Source organism: Cygnus atratus, chromosome 4 (assembly GCF_013377495.2).
Source record: "Cygnus atratus isolate AKBS03 ecotype Queensland, Australia chromosome 4, CAtr_DNAZoo_HiC_assembly, whole genome shotgun sequence".
In the NCBI taxonomy this organism is placed as follows: domain Eukaryota; kingdom Metazoa; phylum Chordata; class Aves; order Anseriformes; family Anatidae; genus Cygnus; species Cygnus atratus.
The window spans coordinates 11,942,721-11,957,053 of record NC_066365.1 but is presented as its reverse complement, the minus strand read 5'-3'; the positions used below and the strand labels follow the sequence as shown (position 1 = coordinate 11,957,053).

Below are 14,333 nucleotides of genomic sequence, written 5' to 3'. Positions count from 1 at the left end.
ATGTGCTTCGTGCTGGCTTACTGCGCTCAGCTCTTCTGGGATTGCTCCAGGCTGGCTGAGCAGAATATGCTAAGAAAGCGATTCCAAGAAAATCACAGTCATCATCAGAGGAAGATGCCCACAAAACTGCGTCCTGGCATCTTAACTGAAGCAAGGAGGCTTGCGTGGCAGGTTAGCAATGCAGTGCTAAGAAGAGAACTGCAGCCTGGCCAAGTCCACAGCCCAAGGGACCGGGGCAGTCAAACAATGCAGCTTTTTCTTGCTCCATGGTGTGGGTCTTGCGGCACCAAGCTGGGGAGAGCTCTGCAAGCCACAATGGAGAAAATAATAGAAACTGCCGCAAGTCTGCTGAATAGGGAAATGCCATCCCAATCATTCAGAAAAGAATTTAAAAAGAAAAAAAAAAAAAAGAAAAAAAAAAGAATGAGATGAGAAATTGGAAGTGCTTTCAAGTAGCACAATGCCAAAGAAAGGCAGCCCAGAAAGGTCCCAGAGATCTAATTATAGTCTGCAATCAATGCTGCTCTTATCCGTGCTGCTAATGAACATACATGAGGCAAGCAGTTTTGCAGCTCCAGGGTTTCTTGCAGTAGAAATAACAGCTTGGTAATAACTAGCCGTCTTGCTTGATTAGGGCTCACTCTGCCTTCTCCCAGTTTCCCAGCCTTTGGTACGTGCCCTCGGGAGAAGTGGGAGCTGTAGCCAGGGCTGTTCAGGATGGGGTAACCAGCCAAAGCACCACTGAGGCTCCGGCACAAATGCATGTAGTTCCATTAATGGCACACAGAGAGACAGACAACGAGGGACAGGCCTCCCAAGGGCTGGGAAATGCTAGCTCTCGGGATGTGAAAGAACCCATATTTCCCAGAAACTGCACAGAGGAAGAAGATCTGGCCTCATGGAAGAAAAAGTGATGCTCACCCTGCTTCTTCGGGGAATGAAGCACAGAGAACAGGGGCTGGCACCTCTGTGCTCTCAGATCAGCAGCTAAAATGGATAGCAAAGTGTCTTCTGTTAAGGGCTACATGGTAATTCCAGGTGACCGCTTCTTCTGACCCATAGAAAATAGAGCCTGTCTTATGGCTCTGGTCCAGTCAGCACCTGCCAAGTGGAAGGAGATGCTGCTGCCACAGAGGAGCTGCTTTTGCAGACAGATGGAGTGGGCAGTTCTCTAGCATCTGTTCTTTCCAGCATTCTCCTTTTTCCGAAGAAGAGAGCTTGGAGAGTCCCTCGGACCAGAGAAGGAACTGCTGTGCTGGGGATCTGTGCTTGAACTCACTCCAGCTTCATTAAGCACATGCCTTTCAAAGGGCATTCTAGAAACATATGGCCTCAATTTTTGCGTGGTTGGTGACATTTCTTCCCTGCATTTCCTGGAGAAAGCTGTTTGGGTGATTATTCATCCCCACAACTCAATAACCGTACCAGTCTGGAGCAGTCTGGTTCCCCAGGGCTGCAGTTACAGCTTGATCTGCTAGGCCGCGGAGCGGCTCCACCTGTGAAGTGATCACTCCCTCCAATCGGTGGGAATATTTGAGTTCTTGGTGTCTCCCTGGGCTTCAGATTTAGCAGTCTTCTTTATCTTGGGGTCTGCACTGCATCTGGGAACCCTCTTTGGTCACTCTTCAACCGTTCCCCTTGCTGGGCCATCCGTACCTTGCAAAATCCAGCTGCTGATGGAGGTTCGGATGGTTTTGAAGCTCCCAGTTGTTCTCAGTGCCCTGTCGGTGCAAGATACAATAAATTACATCTCCTTTTTTTTCCCTTTCTTTCCCTGTAAGGCCATATCCCAACTTCTTCCTTCTTCATATAGTTAAGGAAACAAAGGCGATCCACTTGTGGAATTTGCAAAGGGAGGCACAGCCAAGCATGAACACAAGCAGAAGAGCTGAAAAACAACACCAGACAAGCCAGCTTATGACCTCCGGTGCATTTCAGAAGAAAAGAGCCTTTCTTTGGTTTGGCTACAGCTGGAGTTGGGTGGTGCCTTATTTAGAGTAAGTTACGGGACTGGGTTACAAGTCTCTCTGCTTGCAGCCTCTCCTGCAAGGGTATTCTCTTAGGCAGGCAGACTGAGCGTCAGAAATGCAAATCCCCTCAAGGTGGAGCTTCGGGGTCCTGCCAGATGGGTGCTTTTCCCAGACTGGTGCAGCTCTCATTTTGTTAGGAAGCTGAGCTGAGGCCTTCTTTCTCTTTGCTTTTCCTACCTGTGGTGGGGGAAGCTGCCTGTCATCTCTGGTGGGGCTTTGTTGTAAGGAGCTGGCTGACACGAGATGATCTGCATCAGATGGTCTTTGTGTCCCCATTTCAGCAAAGGGACTACTGAGATGGAGAAGCCCAGAAGTCACCGATCAAAGGATCAGTCAGGGCTGACCTGCAGCCCATCCCCAACCCCAGAAAAAGCATGGCTCAAGCTGAGAGCTAGCTTAGGGATGCTCACAGGATCTGCACCTTCTGCAGCATGGCTGTACATCTGCAGTGTCTGGGCAGCCAAGCAGTGTTTTCATGCCGTGTGATCCTTGCTGCATTTAGACAGAGGGAACCTGAGAGCCCACCATGGCTCAGCTTGGCTCAGGGTGCAGGCTGGCTGCCACTCTTTCATCCCGAGGCAGGGTTTTCTCAAGCTGACAAACCGCAGCTGCAGTTTTTATGGACTTAACCCTTTGAGCACACAGAAGAGTGAGTGCTCACATATCATTTCTGACACCCAGCTGTGTAACACAGCACGAGGGTCTTGCCCCAGACCATTCAATGTGAGACCACTTTCTCCACCTCACAGGAGGATGGCCAGTGCAAGCTCCTGGTCTCCTCACCCAGACCACAAACACATCCTACAGCATCACTGTGGCTAAGACGAGGCCCTCAGAGACCTTCTTTCCTTGCTAACATGTCGCTCTGTCTTCAGAGGGCCATTTCTCTGCTTTCCTTCCTAGTTTCCTATCAGCAGAAATAATGCTCAGAAGACAACTTGCTTGAACAAAAGCTGTGTTTCCTTTCAGTAACATCAGAACTAAAAAAGGGAAAAAACGATTAAAATGCTCAGTCATCCTGGTATCAACCCCCACCAAGTGCCTCCCTGCTGTCTTTGTGGCTCACTGTTTACCAGCGCTGGGCTGCTATAGCAGGACATTCAGAAGCACCGAAGGATTTGTGTGCAGAGTCATTCGTTGTCTAAGAAATCTTGTTGACTTAAAAGTTAGTACATGCCTGCTAAATTGCCTGCATGGCTATAAAGCATTCAAGTGAGAATTGTTTTGGTCTCTGGAGCGAAGTTCTCCTGCAGAAGCTACCTCGGAGGAGTGGAGGGTTCAACAGATTTATTTATTTTTAGCTTGCCTCCTGGTGGGAGTTAACTGCTTGGAGATGGCTTCATGGAGAAAGCAGTGCTGGCCTGTGGCAGTCCTCAGCCCAGGAGGGACACCAGTTTCAACCTTGTCCAACTCCTGCCTCAGTGACCGAGTGTGCTGTTGAGCGAGGGATGGAAGGTGCCACTCGTTGTCCTTGTCACCACATCACCTAGAGCTACGCTGATGGTACTTGCAATACCATCGAGGAGACGTTCAGCTGAGTTCCTGGAGGAAGAAACACTCTGCGTTTCTGACAGCCGCCCAGAAGCCAATTAATCACAGCAAGCAGAGAAATGCAGAACCAACACCTGCCAGGTGTCCACGGGAACACTGTGGGAAAAGGGAATTGTCATAAAACCCTGAGTGGGGCTGGAGAGGGCTGTTATATTTCTTCCTATACAAAAAGGGCTGTCTCCATAGCACTGGAGTGTCACTGCACAAACACCTAGGAATAAAACTCCTGCTGGTAATGCTACTGCTTTGTTCTGCCAGGAACCATAAAGATGGCAAGCACAGCAGATCATGAGCTCCCTACTGATAGTTACTGAGTGCTAGGAAGGAAACCGGGGCCAAAGGGGATTGCTGTGAGCATTGTGCTCACCGGGAAGGGGGTGTCGGGGGGTGTTGGTCAGTGCATGGCAGCTGTCTTCATCCTGCTTCGGCCCTGTGAAACCAAGGGCTCTGCTTTGCTCAGGTTGACCCTGATGGGTATCTTTGGAAGGTGGATTGTCTTCAGCTTGACAGCAGGGTTTTCTATCAGTTGTATGGGGAACAGGGCTCTAACCTTTGCTGCGGAATGCCTTGGGAAATGGTAAGGACCTTGCTGTATGTTCTGTCTTGGAGCAGACTATGGGGTAGTACTTTCCGGCTCTGAAATATTTTTGCTCTGTGGCCACTTGCCTTGTCCTTTCACATCCATATGTCCTGAATCCGGTGGGAGGCTGGAACAAACAGGTACTTTGACAAGACTGCAATGTTGCCCAGAGTCCCCTTGATTTGTCAGGACCGTGTATTTTTCCCAGGAGAGCAGTGCAGGCCAGGGACAGGGCACAGAGATTTGGTGGCATCTCCATCATTGGGGTCATCAGCATCCACATGGATGAGGCTTTCAGCAACCTGAACTATCTGTGAGACATCCCGAGATCTCTCCACATCAGAATTCATTAAACATAAAGACTTCACCGTGGTCTCAAAAAGACCCCCACACCAGAAACAGCTGGGAGCTATGAAAACATTTATAGAGATACCCTGAATATTTCATTGTCTTCTTATGCTCTTTTGAGCGTATTTCTCATGGGCCTTTCCTCCTCCGTACTTTTCTTTATAGGTAAAAGACTACATAGCAGCAGCAGAGCAAAGAGATCTGTGACTAATGCATCAGTGGAGGGCTTGTCTGTATCCCTGTTCCAGGAGTCCAAGTATTTAACTGCTCCTTGGTGAGTACTCGGACTTAACTGTACCAAAGGAACGTGCCAGCTGCAATTATTTCCCAACAAAGACACTCTTTTCCTTTTTTTTAGATGTCCTGTAAATGTCAATAACAAGTCTATAAACACAGCTAACTGTCTGGCACGCTACCCCTCCAAGGGGGAGGACAAAGACAGGCTGGGCAGCTTCCTAGTGTGGCAGAACCTTGCTGGCCAGAGCAGTCAGCCTGAAGCTCTATCAAAAAGCAACGTGGGCATAAATAGGTTTTACTGCATTAGAGCCAGCCAAATGTCCCAGTCAGAGCACGTCTGTGGAAACAACGGGACAGTTTGGGTGATCTACAGCCCAGCCCTGAGCTGCTGTCTTTCTGGGAAAGCTCAGCGCCGTTCCCAGGGGTGCAGGGTGCTCCTGAGAGCTGGGTCCTTAACGTGACCTCCTCTCACTGCTCACAATTGCCCTTCCTGAGTCCAGACCACATTCGGGCTTGGGGAAGACACTGTAAAACCAACGTTACCCTTGTACTTGCTGTGGGATGCTTGTTCTGGAAAGAGTGCCACAGTAAGTGAGGGAGAACAGAGGAGAGCAGCACTGATGCCTGGTGCACAGTTAGCAAGAGAGCCTCAACTTCTGATTAACTGGGTCCGCAGGCTAAGCTGAAAGCCGAACTCAAGGACCTTCTTCAGTACACAAGCAGCCTCAAAAAGAGCTTTTTCAGCCTGTCACCAGCCCCGAGCAGCAAATGCAGTCATGCCCTTTGCTTGGACCTACTTTTGACAATCTTCTTGAACATTTTTGACCATATTCTGCCAGGATGTGGTGCAGAGATCCCACATCCTGCTGATACAACTACATCTAGATGCTGCAATCTGATGTCCTGTAAATGGGGCTGCCCTGTTGGCAGCAGTTCAGCAGAGCTGTTCCCCTGTAGGACAGCAGGACTCCCCTGGGCCGGGGGAGAATGTGCTTGGCAAAGGGAACTGGATATGGACCTCTCCTTTATAGACTGGTCCACAGGGAATAGATTCAGGAAACCTGGCCTTCCCAAGGCCACTAGCTCAGCCAAGAGCAACATGACTTAATTATCTCTGTTAAGAGGTGGCACAGAAAACCCCAAGGATGCAGGGGTTTGGGAGCCTCAGAGGACAGGCTGTGTGTGTGAGAGACGAGGCCCAGAAGCACTCTAAGAAATCTGCATATGTTTTCTCCATATGTTTTAACAGCAAATGCACAATCACACCTGCCACCAAGGGCTTTATAAATGCAGCAGTCCCCGTGTCTGCATTCTCTAGCAAACACCACCTGGACAAGAGCTCTTTTTTTGGCCTTTCTAACATCTCCTCACCTCCCCCAGATGTCAGCAGGGTTAGCTCGGACTTCCTTATCTCTTAAGCAGAAACTGTCACATGGGGTTTTCAGCCACAAAACTTACAGGAAACATCTGACTGTGGTCACCTCACTCATAAGCCTGGGTTCATGTTCAAATGTGAAAGCAGCACTGACCTGAATCACTTGCGGACACACTGGGGCAGGGCAAAAATATTTTTAAGAGCTCCCCACCCCCCCCACCGAAACCAGGAAAAAAATGGTCTTTTGAAAGGGAGATCCGTGCTGTGTGCTTGATTAATAGGACAGTGCTAGTAAAAAAATATTTAAAACCTGAAGCACCTTTGATGATGAAATAAGCAACATGACCAGCAGGAAATAGTGTGCAATATCAGGGTGACATTTGAGCCAACGGCTTACGCCCGTCTTCCTGGGTGCATGCAGGTTTCTTATTCCCCTGTAGCAGAGAGCAGCTTTAAAAATTGATCAAACATCTTGCGTCTCACCTTGTCAGCAGTTGTTTTTGTGATGCCAAGACTGGGGAAGGAACCTGAGAAACCGAAAGCTTTACTTTACCCAGCTGCTGTAGAGAGCAAGGCACCCAGGAAAGAGAGTTCCTCTTGTGAAAGCAGGAGGCTCCAAAATAGCCACAGACTATTTCTGTGCAGAGCAAGGGCTAAGCTCACTCTGCAAGGCTTCGTGACAAGACAGGAAATACCGTCTGCCAGCCCACACAAAGGTTGTGTTGTGCTTTATTCCCTTCCCCCAGCTTTCTTTCTTACCTTATAGATAAACAGCAGAGGCCTCCCAGAGCTCCAGAGTTGATTGCTTAAAATTCAACACTTAAGGAAGTCACCAAGACCTGGTCAGAGACAGGTCCTGGTCAAAGACAGGTGAAACCTGGCCCTGTGTGGCATTACACTAGTTGTTCCCTTTCTGCAGGGGGAAAAGTGCCTGCCAGTGCGGGATAACAGCGCATTGCAGTGACAACAGGCAGAACTAGTTTGGAGTTGAAGGGTCTACATTCCTTCTGATCTTGCTTTAAGAACAGAGCCCGACCCTCCTAGCACAACACACACCCTAGCATCCCTCACACATCAGTAGCCAGGCAGAGAAATCCCAGATCAGGACAGGTGGAGGGGGAAGGACTGAACTTCGGCAGAGGCTGACCTGAAATAAATGCAGAAAAACCTGAAAAGGCTGTTCCTGCTACTGCAAGCAGGGTAAAGAGCAGTTCAGGAACACCCTGGTTAGTGGGGAAACTCCACAGCATATCTAAGATCAGAGGGAACCTTGAAACAGCCTCACATCTCTGTTACTGTTAGCCTAAACTGATACATTTGGGAGTGCAGTTTCCCTTCCAGAAGGGAACGAGCCTCTAGTAGCTGGGACATAACCTGCACTTGAGCTAGCAAGGCAGACTGCTGCCAGGAAGGAGCGTCATGTCACTCACTGCACTGCCAGGGCTCCAGCCACTGCCCCTACAAAAGCTTGGCTCCTTTCCTCTGCTGCAGAGCATTCTCTGGAAGCATTTGTGTTGGCAGGAAGGCTGTGTGAATAACCAAGCTCCGTCCTGCTTCAGGCAGCTGAGTCCATTGCGGACGTGTGCTCCTCCCTGCCAACGCTGCTTGCAGGAAGCTGGTCTCGTGTCCAAACCACCTCCCTAGCCCCACGGGTATTTAAATAAGACAGCAAAGCGCACAGCTAACATTGTTTCACCTTTATTTTAACAATCAGATAAAAACAGAACCACGGTTTTAAAAGACTCATTACATTGCAATTATAAAGTGCATTTTCCACTTGAATGTTGTGTACAAAAATATCTTTTAAAAACAAACATGCACAAAACCCACAAGGCACTTCCAGGCATAGAGTGAGGAGAGCAACCCCTTACCTCTATGTTCACATTGGCAACGGAGAAAGGGAAGAGGGGAAAGGCCACAAGTAGTATTTTTGAACTACTATTGGTCAAACAGTCAGTTCCCAGCCTAGCTTTTACTTACGGTATTGCTCTTCTAGCTTATCTTCCATTCTATTCCCTAAGCACACCGCTTCCACAGCCTGAAAGCACACAGGCCCCAAAGGAGATACCACCATCCGCAGCACCCAAACATACATGCCTTGTTTCAGCCCACAAACTGCCCTCTGTAGGCATGAGAGCACGCCCGGAGAGCACGACTTCTCTACAGTGTCTTACAGCATTAACATCATACACTACATCAAAAAAAAAAGTGTCACTCAGACTTAAGTTTAAAAACAGGTTCGAACCAAGCTAGGCAACAGTCCCTCCAAGAGACACCAGACACAGGCTAGAAGAGCTGACTCAGGAAGCTATTTGAAGAGAGGAACCAAACCTGACGAGCTCTGGGCTAGCAAGCAGATTTACCACCTGGAATGAGTGATCAGAGTGATAACAGGCACTGATGTCAGGTTCTGAGAAGGCAGCAGTTGAAAGCTAGCTATTCTTCCTGCAAGCTCTTTTGTTCCTTCCAGCATCCGACAGCGATCATTGTATCCCTTCCAGGTTAGGGTAAAACAGCTGAAGTAATTTATGCAGCAGTCTCCAGAACTAAAAGCTAGGTTTAGAAAGTTAACAAGTAGTCTAGCCCACGCTCCAGCCATCCGGAGGCTACTATAGACACCCCAAAGTCTTATAAAGCTTATGCACTAGGAAGAGTAAGATTCCCTTGACCTCTATGTCTACTAACTATTCAGCACCCTCCCTTTGAGATGAGGGATTAAGTTTTTCTGCCCAACTAGTAATGCAAGAAGCCGTGTGAGGCTGTTAGCACCACACAAGCTGGCCACCTCATCTTCTTACGGTGAGCACAGCACAAAGCTTGGGCACTCAACGGGTTGAAACGGCAGCAGCTACTAGAGCAGTGAGGGCAGTACAGCATGTTAATGTCCTTCCAGCACAGCCACAGCATCCTTGCGAGTGAGCCCCATCACTCCATTAGCTACCAAGTAGTCCATGGCACGGAGTAACAAACCACTGGATCATAAAAAGAGGCAACATCTCCTCCAAAGCCTGTTTATCTCAAACCCTTGCTGAGACCATGCGTGCCACCATGTTCTCAGTCAAGGCACTTCCACCACAGTAGGCATATTACAGTCACTTTTTCCTTAACGGGATGTGGCAGAGTAGCTGCGCTCTGTGTTTAGCTCCCACAGCACCTGAGCACAGCCCCCAGGCCCCAGCCATCCTAGGCTGAGCAAAACTCTGCCATACAGTTCACAGAAGGAAGTACTTGCATTCTCGGGGCCCAGCAAGGCCAGGAGCTGATTTCAGATGTCCATCGAGGGGAAAAAAGCATCATTGGTCACTTGTGATTGAAAGATGGGAAGGTTTTTAAAGAAGGCAGTCAGAACTGTCAACCCACTGCTGTGTTACAGGCACCACACAGCTACAGCTAATCTCTATTTTTGGTAACATCGAGCATATGAGGAAAGCTTTTCAAGATCAGCTGATAAAACTGGTGACTAAGCATATCAGATTCTCTCCCACAGGCACATATGTCTCCTAATACAGCAGGCTGCAAGTTACATCTCTTACCATCAGTTGTCTTTTCACTTCCAAAAATACCCTTCTTGCCTCGAGCAGAAAGGACCTCGCATGAGGAAGTGCATGAGAAGATGACTGTTCCCCACAAGCCAACCACTTCCTAATTTCCTGACAGGCACAGGCCAGCTTTGCAAGGAGAACCCTGCAGCTGAAGTACAGCACACTTTAAAAAAAATATATACTAGAACATATTCTGAAAAAAAAAAAAAAAACTAGCAAGCAACACAAGCCAGCCATCACTACGTAGCTTAGGCAGACAATACAAGCACTGTAGTGTTTCCCTGGAGAGTAGCAGCTTTACAGAAGAGGAAGGAGTAGCAGCACTGAACAGACAGGCAAGCAACGTCTCCTGTTCCTTTGAGCATCTGGAGAGCCAGTTATCTGACTTCAGGCAGGGAAGGCAGCCCATTACACTGGAGGTGTGTCCCTGATTATAAGCCAGCCGCCAGCAGAGCACTGCACTTTTGCTGGGAGGCTTACGCGGAGCTCCGTGGAGCCTCACTTCTTCCACCTTTCAACGCATATTCAGATGGGCTCCCAGGCCTGCAGACACGCCAGCAGCAGTCAGAACTTTGCCTTCAGGTCAATAGTAAGGCCCCAACTTCTCGTAGCCTGAATAGCTTGGCCACTCAGGGAACAGGCCATAGGAACAGCGAGGGCTCCCAAACTGGTCAAAGGCACTGCCAAAGTCAGGGCCACGCGGGGGGCAAATGGCTTCCTGGGCAGACTTCAGTTCCGACCGTATGATCCGGTAGTTTGTGCCTCTGTTGCTGTCCCAGTACACTTTGCCATTACACTCAAAGGAGATGGCAAACTCAACTCTTTCATGGGATTGAATTCCCTCAGGCAAGCTGATGTCAAAGGAAAACGTGTCCCGATCTGACCCTCCATATGTATCCTTGACATACTGGCATGGGTAGTCTACAAAGTTTTTCCAGGTGTCAAATGTCATCCTGATCCTCACGCTCTTTTCAAAAGCCAGATTCTTCACTTTCACTGTGCCCACAACAGACCGCTCCTTCAACATACAGTTTTCAAGGCACACACAGTCCGTCTGGAGACGGTTTCTGAAGTCCAGGTAGTCCGCAGAAGGCTGAACAAAATCCAGGACAAAGCTGTCCCTCTCCACCGTTGTCAGACCCACAATGTTGTCAATCAGCTCGGTGATGTTGAAAGGAATATCGAGGGGATCATCAAACTCCGAGAACACCTTCACCATCGTCAGAGCAAAGCCTCTACTGTCCGCAAACGACACCTTCTTCTTCACTTTGTTGTGTGTGAAGGAGTTTGCTGCCTCTTCTGGTCCAGTCAGCACCGCCTTGCTGTTCAGCTGGATGCACGGCCGCAATGGCTTGTTTGGCTTTGGAGCAATTTTGCAGGCACACCCCTCTCTTCGCAGGGGTGAAGAGCACAGGTACAGCTGCATTGCTACATCCACAGCCATCACTTGTTTGTGAGGAAAATAGTCTAATACTCTGGAAGATGAGAAGAAGGGTCAGTTTATTTTAGAGAAGCATTTTAATGACTTGTCAGACAGTTGCTACGCCACTTTTCCCCATCCATCCCAAAGACGCTTAGTTTCCATCATCCCTACAAGTCCCTCAAGCTTTGTAAGAGTTGGATATCTGCACAGCATAATTTACAGGCACGTTAGGAAGTGTGCTGCAGCAGAACTGTCTGGACCTTAGTCTGCTGTGCCCTTGAAGAACAAGTTCACCTCCAATTGCTAGAGCTACCATGTGAAGACATACAGACACTGCCCTACTAGGCTTGCAATAGCAGGCTCTAGAACATTTTTGACCCAAAGCAAAATCCACGTCTCAGTCCTGCTTATGTCCACAAAACCCAGAGATTATCAAATTCCAGTGCCACATAAAGCAGTATTCCTGCTGTCCTCTCCTCCCTCCACCAAAAATTCTCCCCACTGCATCTGACAACTTTGTAGGGGCAGGAGCTCATGTGGTCACAAGCTGCTGTAAGCAGCTCACCTTGGGTTTTATAGAACCCCAAATGTCACATATGTTAAGAGACTGAAAATCACTCATTGGATTGAGCTGCATACTTGGTTCATCACCACCTCCGAGAATTGCTCTAACTGATCCATGAAAAATGCCCACATGGTATTGCAAGGATGGCAACAGCTGGATAAAGCAGAAGGGTGCAGACTTAGCTGACGTTGCACCTATAGAGGAGCAGCTTCCTTCCCTCTACAGTATTTTAAAATAGAGGCCAGCTCAGACAGGCCAGGAGGTTTTACTTTCGTACCTTAAGCCTCCACAGCACTTGTGCTGAGCCCCAGGGAAACATCAGTATAACCACAGGGCTCAGCCACAACCAGCTTACCTACTCGAGGCTGAAGGAACCTTTGGAAACAAGTCCTTGGCCCCCAGAGGGGCAGACTGTGTGCCCTTCCACTATGGTATCTCTTCCTCTAGCATACAGACTGTTCACCCAGGGGTGCAGCACAGCTCACCTGTGCCTTAAAGTCAGAATATTCCCTTAGTGTACCTTCCCCATGAGGCTGCAGACCATTCTCCAAAGCTACTTCCACTGTGCAGACTCCTGTGAGTCAGCAGCAGTAGCAGCGGCTGCTGACCGCATGCTATGCCAGAGCTCGTGCTGCCAAAATCAAGCACAGCCAGCTCTAGTACTTGATAGCTGTCCCTGGGCCAAGAAAAAGCAACAGAGCCACTCTCCAGTTCAGTGCTTTAACTCCCCACCCCGTAACACCAACAGAGCAGCTCTGAGCAGTCTTTCACAGCATCCATTCAGCAAGTGCTCTGAGGAAGCTGATGCCCATGTGCGAGGCTGGCTTCCCAACACACCCACCAGCTAACCCCTTCGCATTTCCTCCTCGAGCTTTCTTTGAAGCTCAAGGGCAGCTGGATAGGACAGACAGCTGATCCACCTGTCTGCTAACACCATCCCGCTCGGCTCTTCCTAGTTTCACCAAGTTTTTCACACACACTTTATGTAGGTCACTTCCTCCTTTAAAATAAGGCAGCTTCCAATGCCTCTCTCTCACCTGCATTACTTACCTGTGTCCTTTTAGTCAAACAGACTCCCACAACTGCTGAAAACTTGGGTTCCCTCATAAGCGTCAGTAACTCCCAAATGCTCAGAATGCAGAGGCATGAAATATCCAGCCCAGTTTGCATTACTTGGAGCTTTTTCCAAGCTTTGGGACTGCAGTAAGAGCACTCTACCTACCTGCTATTGGATTGAGCTACCTATATTTATGAACTGCCACTTTCAGCTTGTTTCATACCCCAGACACCTTTCTGCTCTTCACTTGGATCCTGCTGATCCCCAGATCACATTCACAAGTCTTTGCTTTCAGGGCTAATATCGGCAGCCTGGAACTTACGCTTTGAAGCTAGGAGCATGGAAGTGGCTTGGGAAGCTCACACAGCAAGGGGAGCCCTGGGAAGCAGGAAGCAAGCAGCAAGGGGCAGGTGACAGGGACTCACTTCTTCCCCTTTCAAAAAGGAAGGGGCAGACCAAATTCTGAATGCGCTCTCCCAACTTTACCCTCTCCAGATGCCCCTGCTCGCTCTTGCCCCCTTCACTTTCAGGAAGGCAAAGCAGGTCAGAGCACGAGGAGTTATTTACACCCACATTTAACCAAGCCCCTCAGCTGCCCCCGTTCTGCCTCCAGCGCTATTTTTACACAGGCTCCCTCTGCTGCCCCCCCCCAACGGTCCAACACGCCAGCTGCTAGAAGATTTAAGACATTACATGCTGCTGTGCTAGCACCCCGGCTATCAGAAAAGGCTGAGCCGCTCCTAGGACACAGCCCAGCTCCCGCAGACATTTACCTGCGTGCTACCCCTGCCGCCACCCGCCCCTCCTGCTGCCACCTGCCCCGCTCCCCCAAACCCAAACCCACCCCAGCCCGGGGCGGCTCCCCGGTTAGCTCCCCGTTAAAGGCTGCCGGAGACCCGAGCACGGCGGGGAGCCGAGGGGAGAGCCCCCGAGAGCCCGTACCTGGCGCAGTGCATGAGGCCGCTCCCCAGCCGCCGCCGCTACCCCCGGGCCGCCCCCGGCCCCGCTGCCTTAAGACGGCGGCGCCGCCCGGCCCCTCCCCGGCCGCCCGCCCGGCCCGCGCCGCGGCCAATGGGAGCGCGGCCGGGGCCATGGCGCTGAGGGGCCGCGCCGTGCCCGTGAGGGGAGGCCGGGGGCCGGCTGGGTGCCTGGGGGAGAGAAGGGTCCTCGGGGGAGCCGTCCGCTCGGCTGGCTCGGCCCGGGGTGTTTCGGTGTGTGGGGACGGGGTGGGTGCGCACACGTCCACGTCCTGTGGCCGCAGCTCCGGGCTGTGCTGGCGCTAGGCGGAAATCTCCAGAGGATACGCTCCCAAATCCTCTTTCCTGGCAATGGTTGTGGCGCGGAGTGGAAAAAATGACCTTCTCAGAGGCGTGAGAAAGTCATCTCTTGAGATGAGTTAGGCAACGTTAGGAAAAACCCATCAGTAGGACCCAACTGGCCCATCCCGTGGCAGTCTCTAGCAGGCACACGCACAGAGCTGGGAGGTGTTGCTGACACTGAAAAACGTCCACCGGGTGATCCAGTGCCCTGACAGACACCTCCTCGCCTTGCAGGAGGCCGGTGAGCTTGGGGAGCTGGGTTGTAAAGCCTCCTGTGAGGTGCGGATGGCGCGTCTACCTTGATCC

At 50.3% G+C, this 14,333-nt stretch overlaps 1 protein-coding gene across 1 annotated transcript; it reads right to left on the bottom strand.

The window, feature by feature from the left end:
- Positions 1-7,802: 7,802 nt before the first annotated feature.
- PPP1R3B (protein phosphatase 1 regulatory subunit 3B) lies at positions 7,803-13,746 on the bottom strand. The gene is made up of 2 exons (XM_035545487.2): positions 13,651-13,746; positions 7,803-11,138 (listed from the first exon to the last, which is right to left on the bottom strand). The coding sequence occupies exons 1-2, from the start codon at positions 13,662-13,664 to the stop codon at positions 10,247-10,249; spliced, it is 906 nt and encodes a 301-aa protein (XP_035401380.1). The 5' UTR covers positions 13,665-13,746; the 3' UTR covers positions 7,803-10,246.
- Between the last annotated feature and the right edge of the window lie 587 nt (positions 13,747-14,333).